This window comes from Poromitra crassiceps (genome assembly GCF_964638095.1).
Source record: "Poromitra crassiceps genome assembly, chromosome: 6".
NCBI classification, from domain to species: domain Eukaryota; kingdom Metazoa; phylum Chordata; class Actinopteri; order Beryciformes; family Melamphaidae; genus Poromitra; species Poromitra crassiceps.
In genome coordinates, this window is record NC_139627.1 from 41,347,140 (window position 1) to 41,371,518 (window position 24,379).

At 44.2% G+C, this 24,379-nt stretch overlaps 4 protein-coding genes across 4 annotated transcripts in view; all 4 read right to left on the reverse strand.

The window, feature by feature from the left end:
- Positions 1-8,757: 8,757 nt before the first annotated feature.
- On the reverse strand, positions 8,758-10,312 carry tmsb4x (thymosin beta 4 X-linked). Its single transcript, XM_083638976.1, has 3 exons — positions 10,166-10,312; positions 9,302-9,414; positions 8,758-9,213 (listed from the first exon to the last, which is right to left on the reverse strand). The coding sequence occupies exons 2-3, from the start codon at positions 9,399-9,401 to the stop codon at positions 9,188-9,190; spliced, it is 126 nt and encodes a 41-aa protein (XP_083495102.1). The 5' UTR covers positions 9,402-9,414; positions 10,166-10,312; the 3' UTR covers positions 8,758-9,187.
- A 1,068-nt stretch (positions 10,313-11,380) lies between these two features.
- Positions 11,381-15,616, reverse strand: tlr8a (toll-like receptor 8a; the record flags this gene model as incomplete). Its single annotated transcript, XM_083638238.1, has 2 exons — positions 11,381-14,485; positions 15,575-15,616. 2 exons carry the CDS (start codon positions 15,614-15,616, stop codon positions 11,381-11,383), a joined length of 3,147 nt encoding a protein of 1,048 aa, XP_083494364.1.
- Positions 15,617-15,897: 281 nt separating this feature from the next.
- LOC310777893 (toll-like receptor 7) lies at positions 15,898-19,367 on the reverse strand (the record flags this gene model as incomplete). Its single annotated transcript, XM_083638239.1, has 2 exons — positions 15,898-19,062; positions 19,353-19,367. The coding sequence occupies 2 exons, from the start codon at positions 19,365-19,367 to the stop codon at positions 15,898-15,900; spliced, it is 3,180 nt and encodes a 1,059-aa protein (XP_083494365.1).
- A 1,558-nt stretch (positions 19,368-20,925) lies between these two features.
- Positions 20,926-24,379, reverse strand: part of LOC310779051 (FERM and PDZ domain-containing protein 4-like) — a gene marked incomplete at both ends in the record, with an annotated part of 47,141 nt that continues 43,687 nt past the window's right edge. Inside the window, 2 exons of the mRNA XM_083639545.1 lie at positions 20,926-22,145; positions 22,976-24,202. Coding sequence (XP_083495671.1) covers positions 20,926-22,145; positions 22,976-24,202 — 2,447 coding nt within the window. The remainder of the gene's footprint in view (positions 22,146-22,975; positions 24,203-24,379) is intronic.

The following is a 24,379-nucleotide window of genomic DNA, read 5'->3' on the forward strand; positions in this document are numbered from 1 at the left end:
TGCACATGTCGCATTGAATCGCATTGCACTGCGTCCCTCTCGCTGCTGCACCACACACACACACACACACACACACACACACACACACACACACACACACACACACACACACACACACACACACACGTCTGCTTAGCTCATCAGATGAGCTCTCTCTGTTGGTTGGACAGATTTGCAGAGTGCTTTTCTTACTACACCAAAGGATAACTTGAAATGGGGAAAAAAGAACTGAAAATCTAGTCCACTGACACATTTCAGGAGTAAACACCGGGGGGAAACTCCTCCTTGGAATTAGACTACCTTTGTGTGGAAGTATTTTTCTCACTTCCTAATATGGTCATCAAGCTCTCTCCAGTCAGATAGTTAGTGTATGTGGTAACATCGCTGCATGCTCCAAAACAAGCCCTCCTTTGGAAAATACTAGCTTTGAAACCGGAAGGAAATTACTATGTGGGTAATTTAGCCTTAGTGTAATAGCATACTTGAATTTCACTCATTCCATAATGTATCCCCCGAAAGGGTAATTTATGTTTTCGATGCAGTGCATCCAATCATTTTCTCTGTGTCTCTTGGGTAAAGGAAGTCTCCACCCTGCCTCTGTTAGATGCCCCTTCATGATGTGGAATGCATTCCAGGACTTATTTTGTGATGACATGTTTGGTGCACCCGCTTTGCCTCAACCTGCCTCTTCTACTCCTACTTCAGTTAGTGGTTACCTACGTATCCCAGATTTACCCACAAGCCCTTGCTCCAAACACAACACTGTATGTTTTTTGACTGCCTTGCATTCTGGTCTATTGAGGCTAACTGTCGATGGAGAAACTGGTCTCTCTCCTCTTCTACCATGGATTTCTCTCTGTAAGAATGTTGAAGGTTCATGCAAAAATAGTGAGTCTAGCTAAAATAGTGGTCAACCTGAAGCAGCTTATTGGGGCGTCTGGGCAATGTCGAGGTAAAAGTACTCTACCACCACGGAGACCCGGGTTCAATCCCCGGTAGCGGTACTTCCGTCTTGTTCCTACACACACAATTGGCTATGTTTGTGGGTGGGGAAGCCAGCGGGGTATGAGTCCTGGTTGCTGCACTAGTGCCCCCTCTTGTCGGTCAGGGTGCCTGTTTGGGGGGGGAGGTGAACTGGGGGGAGTAGCGTGATCCTCCCACGCGCTACGTCCTGCGATGAAACCCCTCGCTGTCAGGTGATAAAAAAGCGGCTGGCAACTGCACATGTATCGGAGGAAGCATGTGCTAGTCTATGCCGGCTCTCCCCAGACGGGGTGGAGCAACAACTGGGACAGGGAATTGGCCAGGCCTAGTGTCCTCTAGAGAGAGCGCGTCAGCGGAGGACCATTTTGCTGCAACTCGACAGTGCTGCTTAATCCAGGACCTTACTTCCTGGAACTCTTGAGAGTAAAAAACTGGTCCATTGGAGTGAATGGAGATGTTGCAACTCTTCTTACACAGCTCTGGCCAGGCCCATTCGGAGAGAAAATGGGAGGGAGGAAGGGGGGGGGGGGGGGAGGGTTAGAGGCGGGATGGACTTGAAGCAGCTTATTGAGTCCATTTTGACTCCTGGGCTCGTACTTGTGTGGAATAGAACCAGGAGTGACCTGTAAGAGGAGACGCTCTGTCCCGAGTAGTAGTTTTCTATTCACTACCGCCCTTCAGGGAATGAGAAACAGGTCTGGGAACTCTGTCTCTCCCCAGTTTGCAGAAAGAACATTGTTATGGGCTTGCTATTGTTCTATTCCATTTTAAAAGGCAGATTCTTTACTAATCCATCTCAATCTATTTGTGTATCTGTGTTAACTAATCATTTTGATGGATAAATGCAGCTCCCATTGCTTTTTCAGCAGCTTACATTTGCTTGATTTCTCCTCTCTAACTCAAATCTGAAGTCGAGAGCACAAGGCAGATCTGTGGGAATATCTTTGTCACTCATGGCAACTATTGTGGGACGTCGCGCGATTGGCTAGCTCACACCCTCAGCTTTTGTGCTGACCTATCACACAATAGCACGGGCGCTTTTTCCCACCATGGATATGATAATGAGGACAAAGATGAATAGCTCCCTGCATTAAGATCATAAAGAAGCTGAACACTCCTCACCAACGCCTTTTCTCAACATCTGCTTCTCATCATGCATCTATGCCCAATGATGAAGAACATGACCTGCAGTGTTTTATATGAATTAATATCACAGATTTTTTTTAAACATCTTATCAAATAATATTTAACAGCATATGAACGTGTGTGTGTGTGTGTGTGTGTGTGTGTGTGTGTGTGTGTGTGTGTGTGTGTGTGTGTGTGTGTGTGTGTGTGTGTGTGTGTGTGTGTGTGTGTGTGTGTGTGTGTGTGTGTGTGTGTGTGTGTGTGTGTGTGTGTGTGTGTGTGAGTGAGTGAGTGAGTGAGAGTGAGTGAGTGTGTGTGTGTGTGTGTGTGTGTGTGTGTGTGTGAGTGAGTGAGTGAGTGAGTGAGTGAGTGAGTGAGTGTGTGTGTGTGTGTGTGTGTGTGTGTGTGTGTGTGTGTGTGTGTGTGTGTGTGTGTGTGTGTGTGTGTGTTCTGCATAAGCATAAGCTAAGCACTATGAGATGTCTCAGCTATCTATGGAGATTTAGTGGTCATTCAGCCCCATTCAAAAAGCCCTATAGACACAAACATAGTTATGCAACATTGCATAGCAGAAATAGGCTATTCCCATTTGGTGCTATTTGGTTTGCATAGACTGCTAAGTTAAACAGCTTAATTATTCATCTCATGTCACTTTGTTTCCCCCTGGAAACCTTCCATTAGAGGCCCTGGTCTCATTATGCTCCTTCCTAAACTAAATCAATATGTGATGGTGCCACTATCTAAGAGTCTGAAGAACTAGATGCCATTGATTTGTTTAATCAGTGCTTATCTCTATGCTGTGTATATCGCTCCACAGCCAATCACAGTACTCTGTGGGGAAAACAAAATTGTCAGGAGTATGTTCTCTTTTCACATGGCCAATGCTGACAATAACAAATATTGTTAAAAATAGCTTTGAGTGTTGCCAAGTTGTTTTTTTCCCATGTTCCTTCCCCCATGAAAAATGGTCACGATGGAAACATTCTCCAGTGTGACGTAAGCAAACACAGCTTCTGAAATTCCTTGTTACAGTGTCACCAGAACTGAACTACACGCACTTGTGTCTTTAGACATGTATCTGTTGAGGGAAGAAAAAACAAGGCGTTTTGACAATCCTACATGGAATATTACCTGGCAAAGATCTTGTCATTTGTAGAACTTTCTCTCTCTCTCTCTCTCTCTCTCTCTCTCTCTCTCTCTCTCTCTCTCTCTCTCTCTCTCCCCCTCTCTCTCTCTCTCTCTCTCTCTCCACAAAGTACAATAAACAGCACAACCTTTCATGGATTGTGTGCTCCAAGGCCTCAAAACAAACCATTGGCTGAGGTTCAGTTTGCTTGTCAGCACTTGTAAATATCGCCATGAGCTAGAATAAAAGCTCTAAAAAATGCAAAGCTGTGCCTGAACATGAACAACCTGCCTGGGCAGGTAAAGTAGGTTGTCACTGACACTCCCACTCTACCCGTATGGGAATTGCCTATTCTCTTGGCCTGGCTGCTAATCTGAAAATACTTCACTTTGGCTTGTAGATAGCTGGAGTTCCCCCTGGGCGTGCGGGAAAACTGACTATCATGTTAAAGGAGGTCAACGTTATTGTCAGGAACTGTAATGATCATGTGACTTCCTGATCAATAACTACTACAATGTGCCACATGAAAAAATAAATCTTCTTTTGTACTGTCTCAAGAGAGAACTATTAGCACAAGCACATTCCTTTAAATCAGCATTACTTGCACTGATTTCAACACGTTGTTGCTTGAACAACAATATGCCTTAGTGAAGTTATTGGATGTGAAAAGCACCTCTCTGCTACCATGGAAACTGGCTAAAGATGGCTGTGGTGTTGAGTTTGAAGGTAGAGCATAAGGAGGGAGGCAGACACAGCGAGATGTGTTTCACCATGCTGCAGCTTGCAGCTGTTACATCTGTCACTTCCCCTTGCTCACAATAATAATAACCTGTAGGAACTAGCCTTCTTTCACCCTGCTAGCGTTTCCTGCTCAAAGGTGAGTGAGTTTGCTGCAAAAATGAAGGGAGGTTTATTAACATGTGAGAGTATTGTTTTTTTTTTACCCCATTTATGTGCACAAACCTTGCTGTGTGTGTGTGTGTGTGTGTGTGTGTGTGTGTGTGTGTGTGTGTGTGTGTGTGTGTGTGTGTGTGTGTGTGTGTGTGTGTGTGTGTGTGTGTGTGTGAGAGAATGTGAACAGGGCACTCCTGAAAAAGAGAGCATTGCTCTCAGTGAGACTCCCCCAGTATAAATAATGGTAAAAAAAAAAAGTCTGGGATGTGTGTTGTGAAATAGATTTGGAGCTTTACGAAGGTTCGCCAAGACTATCTCTTCCATGCTTAGGCCTGTAGTTTGACTTCTCGTACCATCTTGCCATTCACTTCTCTCACGCATGCTCACTCATCATTTCCTGGCTGTCATTTCCTGGGGCATCAATCGAGACATCAGCTGGTCACATCTATCCAATAGCACAGCAACACACCTCCATTGTTAGCCTATCATCTTGCTGCTGGTCTTCAATAGTTTTCTCTCTCTTCTAGTCTGTTCATGCTGCTGTTACACACACCCCCACCCCCTCCACCTCCACCCCACCCCCTCCTCCACCTCCACCCCACCCCCTCCTCCACCTCCCCGTCACCGCCCAGTCTTCACAGATTCAGCAGGATCGCATATCAGTCTCAGCAGTCATCAGCCACCACCAGTGTCTGCACACGCACAGCACTCCAAAGCACCAAAGACTTTCTTGACAACACTTAATTTTCACTATATCTTCTGTTATATAATATACAATTATCTTTAACCCATTCACTTGTCTCTCCTGATTTAATTAATTTATGTTATAGATATCTCTTTCATACTTGTCTAACCAAAAGAAATGAGCAGAGATAGTAATCAATTGGCTATTCAGCAAACTCAAAATACAAGTGACCTCTCCAGCCCCGGAAGAGAATTCCTCAATTTTTGACCCCCCCCCCCCCCCCCCCCCCCCCCTTTTTATTTTTTATTTTTTGCTCCAAGTGAAATGTTTTAGGGTCACTCACGATTCAGGTTGGCTTGGTTCCAGCCTTTAAACTTTTCGAAATGTCTATGGAGAAAATGAATGGGGAGTTCATATCCGGGGGCTGCAGACGTCACATGACTGTTGAGCTCTATTATTATGTGGTTAGAGCTCTAAGCACTGTCTCTGTGCATCTATAGTGAGATGGAGGGAGACTCTGAGGCCTCTGTGTTCTGCAGTGAGAGAGCTGCAGTCTGGCCAAGCCAGAGGGTGCCCCGCCCACAGCCGGCTCAGAGGGTGCCCCGCCCACAGCCGGCTCAGAGGGTGGCCCGCCCACAGCCGGCTCAGAGGGTGGCCCGCCCACAGCTGGCTCAGAGGGTGGCCCGCCCACAGCCGGCTCAGAGGGTGGCCCGCCCACAGCCGGCTCAGAGGGTGGCCCGCCCACAGCTGGCTCAGAGGGTGGCCCGCCCACAGCCGGCTCAGAGGGTGCCCCGCTCACTGCCGGCTCAGAGGGTGGCCCGCCCACAGCCGGCTCAGAGGGTGCCCCGCCCACAGCCGGCTCAGAGGGTGCCCCGCCCACTGTTTGCTCAGAGGGTGCCCCGCCCACAGCTGGCTCAGAGGGTGCCCGCCCACAGCCGGTTCAGAGGGTGCCCCGCCCACAGCCGGCTCAGAGGGTGCCCCGCCCACAGCCGGCTCAGAGGGTGCCCCGCCCACTGCTGGCTTAGAGGGTGCCCCGCCCACAGCCGGCTCAGAGGGTGGCCCCGCCCACAGCCGGCTCAGAGGGTGCCCCGCCCACTGCCGGCTCAGAGGGTGCCCCGCCCACTGCCGGCTCAGAGGGTGCCCCGCCCACTGCCGGCTCAGAGGGTGGCCCGCCCACTGTCGGCTCAGAGGGTGGCCCGCCCACTGTCGGCTCAGAGGGTGGCCCGCCCGTCACAACACTGGCAGATGGCCTCTCTTGGCATGGGCCAAGTTCAGCACAATCACCCTATAGTGTGTCCGCCATTTGCATGTGTCATTGACTGGGCCGACACCATCATGGAACTCAGGTCCATACAAACAACATTAGTGAACACAGATTACTTCATAATAATCAGAAAATGTTGACATTTACTTTAGCTGATGCTAGCGTCGCAATTTACACTGAGTGAGCAGGTAATGGTTCGGGTGTGGACACCTCGACAGGCCACGTGGCTGGTTCTGGGACTGTCGCTGTAACCGTTGGGGCTAAAACCTATTATAAAATAGATGATCAAAGTGTGGCGAGGGCGTCGAGGGGGACAGTAGTGTCTCTGTCTGGCATGGTGACACCTTGCAGTGTCAGGGTGTAGTATTGGCTAATGTGCTCCTCTCAGCCTCTGTGCTGACACATTGTTGCTGGACACTGAGGGGCTGTTGTGTGACTAGAAACACATGAGGCTGGTAGGGGATGGATGGGGGGTGGCATCACCACCATGTGTGCCACCCACTCATCGTACCACCACTCAGACAATGAAGAAGGTCAACAGTGAATTGTGGGTTCTCAGAAATCCATTCACTCTCAGTATATTCCATCTGGATAGGGTTAACCAAGACTGACATGCAATGAGTGGGCTTTTGTTGGATAACGTGGTATTACGTTATTTATTACATTATTGGCCCTGCACATCTTATTGTGGGCGAGATTTCAATTTTGTGACCTTTTGTTGTGTCCTAAAAATGGCAAATAGAACATAACTAACACCCTATTTTTTATTTTCCATACTAAAAATGACTTTTGGAGCCTGGGAATTGGATGAGTATGAACTTGTGCCCCTCCCCTCAGCAGAGTCCATTGTTGTTTCAGCACAGCTGTTATTCTCTGTGGATACACTGCAGGCCTGGAAGGCAGTTATGTAATATCTCTCTCTCTCTCTCTCTCTCTCTCTCTCTCTCTCTCTCTCTCTCTGAATCCTGCATGGGAAAATGTGTCACCATCTCTGTACCTTTGGTGCCCTGATCTAACCTTCTTTAATATGCCTCTGGTCAGACTCATTTTTACTTACGTATTGAAGACAGCTTCACAGCCAAAACCTATTCAGAAAAGAAAGATTGAACTCCTGTACTTTAGAAAAGTGCAGTTTTCCCCTTCAGCCTTTTATGTATATTACAACACACGTCACGGCCTTAGGGCCGCTTGCCACAGTCAGCCTCACTCCGGTTCAAGCTGTTCACACTGTGTACCTGTCACCTCCATACAGGGCATCAGGGAACCACAGCCTCCTCCTGAGCTCAATGAGCAGTCTGTTACCAGCAGCTACACCTTCTGTCAGCCATATTTTCTGTTCATTTGATCATTATAACAATCATCAATCATATAAGGACTAAGGAGTGTACAATGTTGCAAATGTTTTAAACTATTGAATACAAAGCAGAAGAAAACACACAGTTGCTGATAATATATTTGACTGGACAACAAAGCGCAGCAGCATCTATACCTCTGGCAGGCAGCCCTCCACTCTTGAGTCTGACCCAACACTCAAGGTGTTTGAGGAGTCATGGGTCTTCTTGTCAGGCAGAGGAGGTTCTCACAACTTGCTTTCATTGGCCTCGCTGTGGGAACTTGCTGTAGCTACAGCTGGAGGCAGAGTGGGGAGGGACCAGTGACGGCGCCTGCTCTGAGCTGGCTGAACAAGCTGGCCTGCTGCAGCTGTGAGGAAGGAAGTCTTGCTGTGTGCTATACAGGCTTGCAAGGCCCATTTTGGGCTCGTTTTTCCAGGCAAGACACGACGAGGAAAAAGACTAGCTGGGCCTCTGGAATAGGAGGTAAAAGATGCCAGATTGGTCTACTCGATGCATACGACACACAAAGTCAAATTCCTCATGTAATCTGATTACCTACCGTGGCAATAAAAGTGAATCTGAATTGAAGTTCAACAAAGTGGCGAGTTGTCAATGGGTGCAGCTATGACTCACTCCAGGAAGTGAGCACATGCTTGGGTTGGCCTATATATCTCAATGTTAGTCATGCTCAGATGGTCCGATTAGGTAGTAGCAGCTAGAGAGGAACACTGAAAACTAAACTCACTACAGATCTGCCAACCATGGGAAAAGATTTTGAGTACAATTCTAGAATAACTTCATATTAAGTACTATATAATCCCCACTAGAATTGAATGCATATTCATTTTGATTACATTATCTGCCACATTGTTACCGAGCATGATATGACATGTTTCGAAGTCCCAGGTACGGCCCACACACAGATTAGGGAAGTCAGACTTTTGGCCTTTGGGTTAATCCAAGTGTAACCAGTTTATCATGCATCTCAGAAGAGCTTTAACCCCAGGGCTCCAGCAACCAGTTTGGAGGTGAATCTTGACCTTCCCCACTACCAGCCAACTCCATCAAGCGGAGCATTGTTTCACTGGAGCAGGCTGTCAAACCGCTGCAGTGAGAATAGCCGTGGGTGCAGTTCTAAGTCTGTTGGCGACACTATGCCAGACAGTGCTGGCTGCACACAGAAGCAATACTACCTTACTCCCTTGTATGAACGCATTTTATATAACACAATATGCCCGTGACATTTAATGTGACACAGCCTGGCAAAAACTGCAAGGAAAATTGGCATATGGCATCCTATAAGTTAACTCAAAAGTGTCAAACCAATCAAGAAAAACTGCCACAAAACAGTGTAGTTTCTTTTTTATTTGCATATCAAAACAAACTTGTGCACTCCAGAATTTCAACTTTACAAAACAATCACTGCTTGCTTTGTGAGCACTTTCATCATAAGTGGCCAGAGTGTGGATCGCTCAACTGTTGATCTCATCCCTGCACCGCCACACTTCCAACCAGATGCAGACACAGGAACAGATGACCAAGACCCCATGATGACATCAAGCCACACTTCCTTTACACAGACTGCCAGTCAGTAGTCATTTTCTTGCTGTAGAAAAGGGGATGTAGGGACGTGGGTGGGGTTTGTACAGTCATTGTTTTGTCCAATAGTAGTGAAACTCTGGGATGCAGTTAGCCTATACAACTAACTTGGAAGAAAAAAAGTGAAAAAAGCCGAGGCTTGTGGAATGTACAGTGCATAGGAGGATGGGTCTTCATTATGTCGACTTCTCCTGTTCAATGGCTGAAAAAGAGGGAAAGATCAGTATGTATCCAACATAAATAACCAAGGGTTAAAGAAATAAAATCCTAAAGCTGGCCATAGTACTTACTTTCTTTGGTGGGCAAGGTGTTTTTCTCTTCCGTCTGGGTCTTCTTCAGCTTTGTCTTGTCAAAGGTGGTGACTTCCGCAATATCAGGTTTGTCAGACATGTTTGCAGGGGCTCTAAAAAAAAAAGGGGGGACAGACAAGAAGGATTTGATTTAAATGTAATGGCAGGCCTAGTTGTAGCCTACTTGAGCAGGCTCATTTTATCATTAACCGAAATGTCCCAATTTGGCATGCAGTAGTTAGTCAAAATTGACACGGCCATGGTAATCAGAAAAGTGGTAAAAAAATTTTTTTAAGAAAGACTCGCTAGTTATTGGAACAATACACGTTCAATTCGCCGTCTATCCACGTGTTTCAGCACTGGTTATTGCCTTGAGAAAAGCTTTGTCAGGAGGAGGAACCACCGCCCTGTTTGGCAGCGTCTCAAAAACTTAGACTGCTTCGAGATAAAGCCCGTATTTCCAACACTCCGAAGCGCAATGCACGGCACATTTAACATAGTTACATTGTAACATGTTGAGCCAAATACAACAGGTTTATCGGTACTAGAAACAGTAACCATTTGTCTCGTTCGTTAGTAGCCTACAGACCGAAGAAGAAGGCGTTTCACCTAAACCTACCCTCATTTGATAAGCTAACGTTAACGTTTTCAGAACATTTTGCTTAAAGAGGCTAGATTATGCAAAACTCCCCTAGATTGACGTTAGTTAACACCCGACAGTTTGATAGATAGAAAATCGGGAAATGATGAAGAAAACCGCAAAAGCCCCGGAGGCTCGCCTATAATCAATATCTTTCAAATGTAAAAGCAGACTTAATATACTTGTGTAGGTCTACGTGCAATCTGAATAACGAACGTACTCACCACAGTTGTGTTCGGGAGTCGCAGATGTGTGTATGCTACGTCCTGGTCTCTGTGGCAGTGTGTGGCGGCAGCGAGCCTCAATCAGAGAATAAATACCCCGCAGTATGCAAATAAGGACGTGACGTGACGTCACCCTCAACCTTTCTAAACCAGACTTCCTACTTGCTTCCTACCATTGACAGTAAATACCTACACATTATTTTTGCAATAAGAACAATGAAAATCACTTAAATATTCTACGATTGATGCATCCATTTTCGTGTGGTCTTGCATTTAGTTAAAGAAGAGAGAGAGAGAGAGAGAGAGAGAGAGAGAGAGAGAGAGAGAAAGAGAGAGAGAGAGAGAGAGAGAGAGAGAATTCCACTGACCAGCTGCATCTGATTAATTAAATTGAACACATTTACTTATGTAAATGTTATTCCTCTCCATAGAACACATCTTTATTGCCATACTGATTTTAAATGTTACCTCCAGACACAGTGCTATGATGTACAAACTTAAAATGCTTATCTGGTTCAACTTACAACTATTCCTATTGAAAACGTATCAGTGACGCCACCATGTGGATACATATGGAAATTCCTACTAATGCTTGGACAGACTCCCTGTCATAATGTGTATGCCTACTGTTGATACAGATAGACTATAATTTAACCCAAAGACACTGCAGTGTTTGCAGTGCTTTTGGGTTTTATGAAGTTGAAATATGACTTATTGAATTTCTATAACACACAATAGTTTCTGATATGATTATTTAGTCTAAACCATGGTCTAAACATAAAACCTTACATTAGCTGAAAGTAAACTTTATTTGAAATGCAGAAACATGCCATTTTATTAATTAAATTCAGATTTTGGCTATATTTCTCTAGTGTAACATGTTTAAAGCATTGTGGTATAGATGGAGACCAAATACAATACAATATTTAAGCAAACAAAATGACAGAGATTTGAAAATAAGTAATTTATTCATACATTTCCACACAGATCACAATAAATTACACTTCATTTGAACTGAATCACCAAAAATAATGAAATAATTTCTGAATAATTTGCTTCTATACATGTACATCCTAGAGTGATACTGTAAAGTCAAAATGGACCAGGCTTGATGTATAATAATGTCTTGAAGCTATTGTGCACAAAGGAAAGATATACAATTATTCCAAAAGATATAGCTTTCAGATACAGTGTTCCTTTGTCCTGAGTCCTGCTTCACTTGCTGGTGAAGTAGTTAGAGTAGGTCTTGGTGTACATGGCCTGGTTGTCTACTCTGACAACGGTTCTCAGGTTTTGCCAGAACCACGGCTCTGCAGCTGCCATTCCGGGCCATTCCACGATACTCTCCCCGCACAGCCTCCTCCTCAGGCGCAGGAAGTGAGAGTGCTGCAACACAGGTTCCAGCATCAACAGCACAATCACATCCACATTCTCATCCAGTAGTCTTTGGTGGGCCAGGTACATCGCCAGCCTGAACGCCCCGGTCCTAACGTAGGCCTCGGTTAAGACAAAGAGCGTCTTGCGGCTGTATCGAATGCTCTGAGTGAGGTTGTCTACCAGTGGGACTCCAGGGGGCCAGTCCCTCTCCTCCAGACACAGGGGCAGAGACTTCTCTCCCTCATTCTCCAGCTTCACCCGCAAGCACTCCATCACCCACTCTGAAACCTGCAGGTCTCTGGTGTCATAAGTTACAAAGACATCGTAGACACTCTCTGGTGAGGTCAAGGAACGGTAGCCCTTCAGTTTAGCTTTCAGGTAGTGCAGGACATAGGAAACATCCCAGTAAAATACGTGAGCTACTGTTGCCATGAACATAGTAACAACAATGAAGGTGCTTGAGAAAATGCACATCAAGAATGCCTCATTGTCATTTACACACTGGTTAATGTCAAAGAGAATCATCACTTGACCCTTTTTGTCTGCTGGTGTGTCGCATTTCACACTGGTCACTCTAGGGATCTTTATATGATTGTCATCTTTTTCCATCCACACAATGAAATCTAATAGATCACAGGTACATTGGAATGGGTTGTCCTGCAAGAACAAGGTTTCAATATGATTTTCAGGTAAGAAGATGGATTGATTGATAATAGTCAGTTTGTTGTTGTTAAGGCAAAGAGTCTTAAGGCTTTTAGCAGCCTGTAAAAATCCATCTGACAGGTGGGAAATTTGATTATGACTCAAGTCAAGCACACTCAAAGTGTGGCTGGTGAGTATTGCTGGTGTAATATAAGATAAAGAATTGAAACTTAGATCTAGAATCTGAAGTTGATTGAAACCCAGTAGTTGACTGAAATTGAAATCATTAAGTAAATTATGACTTATGCACAGTATGGTGAGGTTATGTGGTACATTTTCAAAAACGTTATTTGAAATACTTGTAATTCTGTTGAAGGATATATTTAAAATTGTCAAATTCATAAGATTCATGAAAATCCTGTCGTACGAGCCATCCCTTTCTCTCCAAAGATTCCCTAGATTATTATTCTGAAACTGAAGCTCACTTAACGACTTGCTCCACATCTCCTTTGTCGTTAATGTGGAAATGTGATTATGACTCATATTTAATACACTCAGAACAGGTAGGTTTCTTAAAAAGTTTAAATTATGTGTTATCCCATAGGCTTCAAAGTAGTGCTGATTGTAACTAAGGTCTAGTACCTCTAGTTGCTTTAATTCTGTGAAGGCATTGTCGTAGGCCAGATCGATCCTGTTGAATGACAGGTCCAGGTAGGTCACATTCGGCAGTGATGAGAACTCTGTTCCATTTAGTGCTGCTGAGAAGCCATTGTTGGACAGGTTGAGACATGCGATAGGATGAGACATGTCTCCATAGCCCTCGAATTGCTTTGGAGTAATGAAGAAGATGTTATTTGAGCTGAGGATTAGCACACGTCCACGGTTAAAGCACTCCTGCTTGATAAAGCGGTGAGATATCTCATAAGAGAAGTCACGTTGGGGCTGTAAGAGTGGTGGCATAAAAGGGTCTGACTTCACATTGCCTGCCCTCTGTGGGCCTGGAGGACTGTTTGTGTTCACTGAAACGGGATACAGTCTGTTCTCTGCTAGGTATATCATTTTCAGGTGAAAGAATTTTCTGAATACGGTGGAGTTACAGTGAACAATGAAGTTAGTCCCTAAGTTCAATGAAGAGAGATTTTTGAGTTCATACAGAGGACTGAGTGTTTTCGATTCGAGGTTTTTGAAGACCAAACCTGCTAAATGCAAAGTTCTAAGTGACACTAGCTTTGAAAAATTCTTTGAAAGTCTTACTGTTGGAGGGTAGACCTTTATCCCAAAATTGAATGAAAGATCAAGTTTTTCTAGTTTGGGAAGGTAACTTAAAAAATTCATGTCAGCAACAATAGCGGTCTGTAAAAAGTTAAATCGGAGGAACAAGTTCTTGAGATTGTGCAGACTTTCAAACCAATAGGGCTCAATGAACTTCAGTGAATTCCCTCCTAAATCCAATGTCTCAAGCTGTGTGAGATTGGCAAATGCTTGTCGATGGATGTTAAGAGAAATGTTAGGGCAAGGAACACAAGGATATGGAGCATTTCCACATCTTGGACAGTTCCCTTGTATTTTAAGGATTCGTAAATTAGGTAGCCCAAGGAAATCATCAGACAAAATGTCTTGTATTCTGTTGGAAATAAGCATGAATGTGTCTAGTGATTTGGGTATTCCTTTTGGAACTTCAGTTAAATTGTTATAGGACAAGTCCAGAGCTTGCAGTTTGGTCAGAACTGAAAAACTGTCTTTTGTAATAGTAAGGGATTGCCCACAAGGATTCCAGGAATAACAGTTTTTAGATATCAATAGTTTTGTCACATTCACTATTCCAGTAAGGCTCCTGTTATCCAACAACATAATCTTGTTATTATTTAGCTCAAGGGTTTCCAACATGAGAGGGAGATTGCTGGGAATTTTCACCAGATGATTGCCACTCAGTCTCAGTGCATGCAGCTGTTTCAGGTTTTTGAAAGCATCCTCAGCGATGGTTTTCAGTCCCTTGTTATGGTTCGCCCGGTTGAGATTAAGTACAGTCAGATTCACCAGATTAGAAAATGCTTCAAGTGTTATATTCTCAATGTCGTTTTCTGATAAGTCCAGCTCAGTTGCATTACTAGTTATTCCTTCAGGCACTCTTTCCAGATATCGCCCTCTGCATTGAAATACAATCATAGAGGCATTCTCGTCGTTTTTGACATCACATGGAAACTGCGGTGACATCCATTTAGGCTTACACGCAGCAGGCTGGATCCCATGATGGCAACAGAGAGAGAATAGTACCAAGTGTGTCCAGCATGTGGCAGTAGTCTGTAGATGGACAACAAAAACAAGTAACTTTCATTTGTATTATGTAATAACTTTGATCATAGGGCTTTAACAATGGGAAATTGCTATTTCAGAATAGCACCAAAAGTAGCCAGCAGGTAGCAGTTGTCTGCAGATAAACTTTAACACTGGAAAACAATAGAAATCGACTTCCTCTTCATAAATATATGATTATTATTATTATCATTATTATTACTATCATCATTATTATTTATTTATTATTATTTATTTATTTATTATTATTGTTATTATTATTATTACCTTTATTATTATTATTATTATTATTATTATTATTATTATTATTATTATTATTATTATTATTATTATTATTATTATTATTTATTATTATTATTTAGCACAATATCAATGCTCAACACTCCATCATCAAAAATGCAAAGCAACTTTCACCAAACAATACAAAGTCAAAAATGTTTGTACTCAAATAAAGGTGGTTGGACCAAAAACAATATCTAGTGGTAAAATGTCTTAGCATTAGCAAATGTGGCACAAAATCACTATGCAAAATAAAGATCAAGACAGATTTGAAATGTGCAGCTTCATGGTGATATGTGCTGATGAAAAAATGAAAGCTTTTCTGATTTAAAATCAACCAAAATCTTTTATTTTACACAGTAAATGAATCTACTTTGCTGTGATCTACAATGAGCAATGCTTCAAAATGACACTAAAATGTATAGTAATCAATAAAACTTACCATTGTTCATGTACAGTATTGATCCTTTATGATCCTGAAAGGCTATCTTGAATAGGCAAGGTTCAGGTGCTTTGCAATCTATCAAGTACAATGAATAAAGAACTATTCAGGAAGAACTACATCTGTTTTCACTGTCAGCGCACGTCATATCACTCATTCTTGAGAAAGCTTACTTTATGACTGTATCCGTTATCTCTAACTTACCACACACACACGCACACACACACACACACACACACACACACACACACACACACACACACACACACACGCACACACAAAACGCAGCTGAAACCACATAAAGCTGACTAACAAGCTGAATCCTGGGTATTACTGTATGTGAATTGGAGAAGTACACCAGTTCCACTTCCCCCTTTTGGAGTATATTGGTCGCTCATCACTCTCACTGCTTCCTCTGATTTATTCAATTATAAAAATACATTGTGTTTGGAAACAATTACTTTTTCATTAGTTCCTCTTTGATAGAGTTGTTCTGAGAATTAACAATAACCTCAGCACACAATCACCCGTTAATGTTGTCCGAATTTTCACATGTGTATTAAATGTTAACATAACCACACACTGTAGTACATTCAATCAGGACAATGTAAAATTCATGAATAACTAAATGTCATTCATACTGTAACCAACAGAACATCTTGGTCTTTGATGAGTCTTTTTAAAGTGTCTCCTTGAAGAGATTACTATATTGTTTGTGACTCTCTGTTGCCAGTACACTTTTCAGGCTGAACCAAAAGTATGGCTGGGCCTGAGGATTTCTTGGCCACTCCAGCACCGACCGCCTATAGAGTCTCTTTCGTAATCTCAGGTACTTTGACCGGCATGGTACTTTCTCTAAGAAGATCAAGACGATAACATCATTCTTTTCATCCAGTAGCCTCTGGTTGGCCATGTAGAACGCCATCTTGAAGCTCCCACTTTTTATGGAGCTGTTGGTGAGAATGAACACTGTCCTCTTGCTCTGGTGGATGCTCTGGGAGAGATTGTCGATCAGGGGGCATCCAGGGATCCAGTCTCGCTCCTCCAGGCACAACGTCAGACGACGGTCTCCGCGCTCTTCCAATTGAACACACAGTTCCTTAACCGCCCACTCGGACACCGCCGCGTCCGTCTTATCGTACACCACAAAGGCGTCGTAGGCGGCGCTCGGGGAGGACAGGCGGCCGTAGCCTTTGAGCTTGGCCATGCAGAAGTGGTAGATGTACCAGACGTCCCAGAGGAAGAGATGGCTGGAGATGGACAGGGTGAGGGAGCTGAGGACAAGGGAAGTCATCAGGATGTAGAGGAGGATGGACAGAGAGTTGTGCTGGCAGGCCTGCAGGTCCACTGAGATGACGGCATGACCTCTTTGTGCCCCTGGAGCGGCACAGGTCACGTCTGTGGCAAGTCGAGGGATGGTCACAGTGGTCCGGTTGAGCCATGCCACAAACCAAGTGGCATTACAAGTGCACAGGAACCTGTTTTTGTGCAGGAGCAGCATGTCCATCTTGTCAATAACATCATCTGGAACACTAGACTGTTCAATCTGTTCAATACGATTGGAACTAAGATCCAGATATTTTAAACTGTAGGCATCCTTGAGGAAATCTGGGGAGAGTCGTATAATTTGGTTTTTATGTAAGATGAGCTTATTGAGAGATTTGGTGCAGTTGGAAAGCATATCTGGAACGGTAGTTAAGCTATTAGCACTGAGATCTAAGACTTTCAAAGAAGGTAGAACTTCTAGTTTTCCCCAATGAAAGACCTTCAGTTTATTGTTTTTGATGTGCAGCTCATATAGTGTGTCTGGAAAACCACTGAACACTTGCTCTGGAATGAAATTGAGGTTATTATTGGAGATGTCTAGCACACTCAGATTAACCAGTTTTTTGAAATAATTGACGTATCTGCTGTCGCCATCTCTCCATAGCAAATCTAAACGGTTATCTCTGAACTCTAATCTCTCTAGAGAAAAACTCACCAGCTCTGTGTTAGTGGAAGTAGAGATCTTATTGTGGTTCATCAGTAATACCTTAAGCTTTGGTAAATTTATAGTGAAATTAAGCATGTGAGTCAAACCCTCGGATTCAAAATAATGGTTGTTATGACTTATGTCCAAGATGACAAGGTTTTTCAGTTCTTGAAATGCAGTTGGATAGAGCAGGTCTAGGCGATTCCATGAAAAGTCCAGATATTGTAAATTATTTAGATTAGTAAATTCAGAGCCATTCAAACTTTGGCTCATCGCATTTCCAGACAGATTAAGGCATCTCAGCTCACCAAAATTTAAAAATCTTGAGTGAAGGAAGAATATGTTATTTCTGCTTACATCCAGAGTTTTCCCAAACTGACTGCAATTCCTATTGACAAATGAATTAACTGTTCCAACTTCTTTATCTTTGTATTTGCAGCTGCGTGCATATTCATCATATCTAAAATAATGAATCTCTCTCACCTCGCTACCTTGGTACTCGTGAGCACCAGACATGGGAGACCCATACAAGGACTCTCCTCCAGAATATCCAACAAACGCCTGTCCCTCAGAGGGGGTAGATATTTTGTTGTCTGACAGATTGATTATTTTCAAGCTTTTAAGTTCCATCAGAATGCTAAGGTTGGCCATTTTAATGAAGTTTGTACCCAGATCAACAACCTCCAGGTTGGGTAGAGATCTCAAGGGACTGATGCTCTGTGGGGTTAGTTGCTGGAACACAAAACCCCTTAGTCGGAGTATTTTAAGGGATTTGAGGCTTGAGAAGCTCTGACTCAGTTTCAGTGTTGCAGGGTACCTCTGGAGTTCATAGTTAAATGAAAGGTCAAGTTCTTCCAGTTTGGGCAGAGCTCTTGGGAAGTAAGTGAATGTTATCTCTTGTGCTAAAAAGTTGGAAGAGAGATCAAGCACTCTCAGCTCCTTCGAGTTGTTAAACCACGCAGAAAGCACGTATGTCAGAGAGTTACTATGCATGCGCAGCGTCTTCAGTTCGGTCAAAGTTTGAAACGCTGTCTCGCTGATCTTAAGCTGCGAATTGTGCGGGCATGGCTCGCATGGAAATGGGGCATTGTAACAACGTGGGCAGTTTCCACTAATATCTAGAATTTCCAAATTTGTTAAGTTTTGGAAATCCTCCTCTGTGACCTCTTCAATTTTATTGTTATAGAGATACAACTCCTTTAGACTTGCGGGCAATAAGGGTGGAATATAGGATAAGTTGTTTGACTTAACAGATAACAATGTCAAATTGCTGAACTGTAAAAACGCACCGTCCTCTATTTCATAGGAAACGTTGCACGGGTTACGATAATAACAATTTTGACCGAGGTAAAGGCTCTCAACATTTCTAATCTCAGAGAGGTTTTCTTTAGAAATGTAATAAATGTGATTTACTTCTAAGCTCAGCAGGATGAGGTTTGGAGGCAGGCCTTTGGGTATGCTGTAGAGCTGGTTGCCATCCAGATACAGCGCTCGCAGATTCTTCAGGCTGGCAAAGGTATTTTCCTTAATTGTCACACTCGCGGTACACATGCGGTCCTTGGGGCCGATTCTGATGGGGACACAGTTGCACCTCATGTTGATCTCGGTCAGGTTCTCCAGACCCTGAAAGGACGTGGCGTTTAAACTAGGAATGTGATTGATGGTCAGAGTCAGATTGGTGGTGTCTCTTGGGATGCCATTGGGGATTTCTCGGAGGCTTCTCTCAGTGCAGTCCACCTTCACCACAGTCCCATTGCTGGCGTCGCTAACATCACACGGCAGGGTTTTTGGGTACGAGCCAGTCGCTGCCAATATGGAGAAACAGCAGCACAGCAGTGCTACACACACCTGTGCGGAAGCACAGTCTCTCCTCTGGCAAGAAAGAAGCAGTCGCCAAGTTACCAAGGCATCACAATGCACATAGTCATAATCAACTATTTAGCGGGACATCAATCTGTCATAAATATCAAGAATGAACGTTCTGAGTCTGAGTAAATCATGTGCTAAGCTTGTGTGACGGCATTTCCATTTTCCATTTCTCCAGGTAGTTTCCAGGTACAATCCCTTCATTCCAAGCCAACATGCAATTTATTTGTTAGCATTTTGAATTTTCACATGCCATGCAATATTGAAGTCATTTTGTGAAGGTTATTGCTACTTACCAGGTTGAAGACCATGGTTCACATGAGAGTTAGAGGTACAATGCACTCTATCGTCAAGTTGGATCAAGTGCGACAAGAAATCTGGCATTGATGATCAGTTGTAAGTTGGTTCTTTTGGTGGAGGTGAAAGTAACAGGTGGCTGGGTTACTGTATATCTATAACTAGCCAGAATCACTTCCCTATTGTCAGACACATCCAAATCTCCCAGCTTTTGCTCTGTCTGAAAACATATTTTCCATTCATCTGTTGACTGTCTGCTGTAGCCTATTTGCAAAGAGCTTTATACAGTGAAATATAATACAAATAGACTTAATAGGACAAGGTCAAAGGTGATTTCCAAATAATGGTATCTTGCTCTTACAAATAGCACGGTTAGAGGAGCAGGGTTGTTCAGTAGTACCAGTGGGTAGAGCCCGGTTTCATTTCTGTTTGCAGGGGAAAATGAAACTCGTGCTTATTTAGCAATACAACAACAACCACATCAAACTTCCCTCCCTGGTAGTCACATGGTGAACCCACTAATTCGATAACAATAGTTCTGTAATCTGTTGCTGTTTTGTGGCTACAGTATCTGTCTGAATAACATTTACTAGCACTCAGTCCAGATAGTATCTAGTCTCTTTTGCCCTTGATTTGAGAGAGCCAATGCGGGTGCATGGCCAGCTGCAATGAAAAGGAGGCGAGGAGAAGGTCTTGTATATGCATCAACATGAAACTCTCACTCCACAGCCCCCCACATGGAAACAGACCATCATCATCATCATTGATGCCAAGAGCATTACCATCACCCAGGCCTGAGTAAATGGTAAAATTATTAATTATTAAACATAGTTATGAAGCCAAACATGGGTCAAGCAAGTTTTCAGTGTGAATAATGTCATTTTAAGAAAGCCACTCTGTTACCCTTTTATACTTTTACCTCAGAGAACAATTGAAAGGGAAAGTATTAGCATTAGTACTAGAAAACAAACCTGGTTTTGTACAGGACATACAGTATATGCAGTAAAGAGAGACAAGGAATCAGTTTTTAAAACTTTTATTATATATATTTTTAATTATGGTGACAAAAATAACAGGAAAGTACTTGGTGATGTGTGCAAAGTATTCATGAAATCAAAGTGAATCAAGCAAGTGAAAAGATTACAGTCATATGTACTATTTTTGTTTTATCATGTCTTGTCTTGCGCAATGATTTGTCTAGAGCTGTTTGTTTTTATATCATTTTTCCAACATAATATATAATTTGTAACCAAGGTACATACTAATAAGGTTTTGATAATCTACATGATAGGCCCCCAAAGATCATCGATAACTCATTAACAGAATCCCTATATAATATTAATCATATACTTGGGGGAAGGGGGGGGGTCATATTATAGTTCATAGAGGCTTTAATATACCGTAATCTATTTAAAAGTTTCATTATGATTCATATAATTCATTTTTTACTTTACATAATAAAATACTGTATAGACAAGGCAAGGTTTTTCACAGCAGTTCACATCGGTTGTTAAACCCAAGTCTCTTACGTATGGCTTTGAAATCAATAATCAGGACAAGGGGAGCAACAGTTTATTTGTTGAGCAGTGTTTTCAGCAAGTGAGTTAGTGCGTTTATAATAGCAGACATGGTGGTCGAGTGATGTGTCAATGCATTCACACTTTGGTCACTGGGGGAGCCTCCCGATGCCGCCTCAGCAGCTTTGAGCAGACACACGTAGTTCATGACCACCTCGTCCACCTTGGCGACCACCTCGCGACGCTGCCTCTCGACACTCAGCCCTTCCACTAGTGACATGCAGGCTTGAGTCAGGCAGCAGAGAGTGTGGAAGCTGTGCGTCAGGGTAAGGAGTAACTCCTCGGGACTGCTGTGCTCCAGGGCCATCTGACTGCAGGCGCCGCCCAGTGCTTTGGCCTGCATGGACAGCAGCTGGGTGAACTTCCCCAGGTCGGCCTCACTGCCCTCAGGCCTCTCACCCCTGGACAGCTGGCCCACACTGGAGCGCACCAAGCCGATCATCTCCAAGGCGTCCTTCCGTGCATCTCCGAATCCTGTGGGGAGGCTGTAGGTCTTCCCCTTCATTGAGTTCACACGGGCCAGCCTTGCTTCAAGGCTCATGTCAGTCATAGCACTGGCCGTATTGCACTGCTCCACTTCGTGGTCTCCTTTCAAGACTGTGCTGGTGGACGCGAGCTGCTGTAGCTTCTGGCCAAGAGAGAACAGACGATGCGAGGGCTTCTCTCTGTCTTCACCGTCACCACCAGCATCCATCTTTCTCCTTAGGAAGCAGTGACTGAACTGGCACTTCCAGGCAGCTGTATCCAGCCTTGGCACACCTGGCACCGGCAGCAACATGGAGGCCCCTCTGAAGAGCCTTCTACCAGAGGAGTGAGAATCGACTGAGCCATGGGACCAACTCTTGGGCAAGGTTTTGGCAGAGAATCTCCCCTGTAGTTTGGGGTTACATTGCGACGGGACATTCTGCACACCACTCTTCCCTATAAGCGTGGCTTTGGTCTTCTCTAACAGTGCGAAGCTCCTAGAACCTGGCGTTAAGGTACTCCAGCTCCTCCTCAGCTTCCTGAGGCCGCCTGTTCTAGGGCCACATGAGGGGGTGCTAGAGGGGGAAGCCAGGGCATGTGGGCGGGGCCCAGGGCAAGCCTGTGGCTGCCCTCTGGGCTCTGTGCTACTCTTGAAATATGACGGTGAGGTGGTTGTGGTGGTGGCGTTGGTCTCATTGCAGAGAGCTAAGGATGGGTCTTCTCTCCCAACCTTCTTCAGCTTGGTGCAAGCTACACTAGGGGTAGTAGGAAAACAAAGAGAATTGTTAAGCATCCCTCTGACCATACACTTTTGATCTATAATAGCATTTCCCTCCATTCATTCATCTCTTAAGAGCAGTGTTGGGCAAGTTACTTTCAAAATGTAATATACTACATATTACTAGTTAATTTAATTTGAAAGTAATAAGTTACTTTACAATATTACTGTCTGTGTAGAGTAACTTATTACTTATTACACTACTTTTGCATTACTTTCACCAAAATAACAGCAGTAGCAGAATGACATGACTTGAAGTCAGTGTAAAGTGTCCAAAATTCTAAATGTTATCCTTTTCCTTTGTTATTGTCATCTATAGTGTTTTTTTTGTGTGTGCATAAAAACACACAATTTGATTAGGAAATGATTGTATCTATTAAAATGCTTTGATTAAAAGAAAGTAACTGCATTTGTAACTTGTGTTACTTGACAAAGTAACTGGTATAATATTACTGAAATCCTATTGGTAATAAGTCACATTACTGAGTTACTGCTAAAAGTAATATGTAATATGTTACTTTTGTAATGAGTTACCCCCAACACTGCTTAAGAGTAGATAGATTATCAAGTGTTAGTATTGTAAGTAGGCGGGAATGTGAAAACAGACATGGCATCCCTTTCAAAAGATTTGGCGCCCTTATTTCTCAGCGATGAGTCAGCTACTGCTGACGGCTGCTACTTGATACATATCACATACTGACCTAAATCATTCAACAAGAGCTTCATTGCGTGTCGCTTGCGTTCGTTACATCCACTTAAGACACACGTAGATCAAAGAGGGCACCCCCCTGTTTAGTTTTACCTGTGGTTTCTTTTATCTTGGGCATTCTATGGCCGCCGCCCCGTGTGGTGCCAAACCCCGGCTCAGCACTAGTAGCTGCGTGGATCCTCCTCAGAAGGGTGGGGTCCATGAGGTGGCCGGCCTTCCCCTGGCCCGGGGGACCATGATAGGCCTTCTCCTCCGCAGCTACATAACTCAGCCCCCTGTGCGAGCAGGAGGAGGAGGAGGAGTCTGACAGCACGTGCGTGCTCTCCGCCGCACACAGGGGGGAGTCCATGGGAGTGGCACAGCTGCTGCTGCCCGTGCCGCAGCCGGCGTCTATGGAGGAACACTGCGAGCTCTGGAGGGAGCTGATGCCCTCGCTCTGCAGCGACGGCACGCGCTTGCTCAGGTGGTATTCGTATAAGCGCGCCACGTCTTGCTCAGAGCCCGCCATCTTGATTTGCTGCTGCTCGTTATCCTGCGAATTTGCATCCTCTGCAGTGTGGGGCCCTGTGCAAGGGGAGCGGAGACGAGGATTTAACTGCTGGCTTCTGTCCTCGCAGTCCTGCTTCTCTCCCTTCAGTGCCAACCTGTCTGCTGCGTGGGCAGCCTGTGAGTCATTCCCACATTCTCGAGAGACGCCCTCTGCCATTTTGTTTCCGGGCCCTCGCTGCCATTTTTGCTGCCTCTCTCTAAAGTGAGTTCGGCCCAAATCGAGCTGATTCAAGTAATGGGAATCTCTCACGGTGAACGCGTTATACCTCCCCACCAGATGAGGGGGCTCCTCTTTATTTGGCTCCTGAGAATGAATGTGGGCTCTATCAGAGGACTCACAGGACTCTCCCTGAACTCGACCCTCCGCCTCTCTCTGTCTCCTCGTCTGCCTGCTCATCACTGAGCCCATGTGCAGATTAGTGAAGTATTCAGTCACTGATTTCGTTTCCATGGTCTCAGGCTCCATCTCGCCGCCGTCCGAGTGAAGTATCTGGGAGGAGGAAACGGCCGACGATTTCGCCTCCTCCCCGTGAGGCTCTTGGGCATTGTAGTTCATGGCTCCCGCTCCATCCTCACCAGGTGCAATGAACTCTGCCTTTTCCTCACTCAGAGTGCGGTATCCTTCTGTCATGGCTATATGCATCCTCAAGTGGTTCTCGGAGTGTCTGTGAGCGGTGGCCAGCTCTGAGCTCTCTGTCATCTCAGAGGAGTTGGTCTCGTTGCCAGAATCTGAGGAGGATTCTGGACTAAATGCTCGTGATATTTCTACACCTGTGTACCACAGAAAGACAAACAGCTCGTTAACAACTTCATCTGAGGCACATGGCAAATGTCACCAATTAGGGAGGAAGCACAATATAAAGCTAATAGTAGGCTGTGACTTTGCAATTGCATTGAAATGAATGTAATGGCAATGTTAGTATGTAAGCATACTATAGAGTACATGTT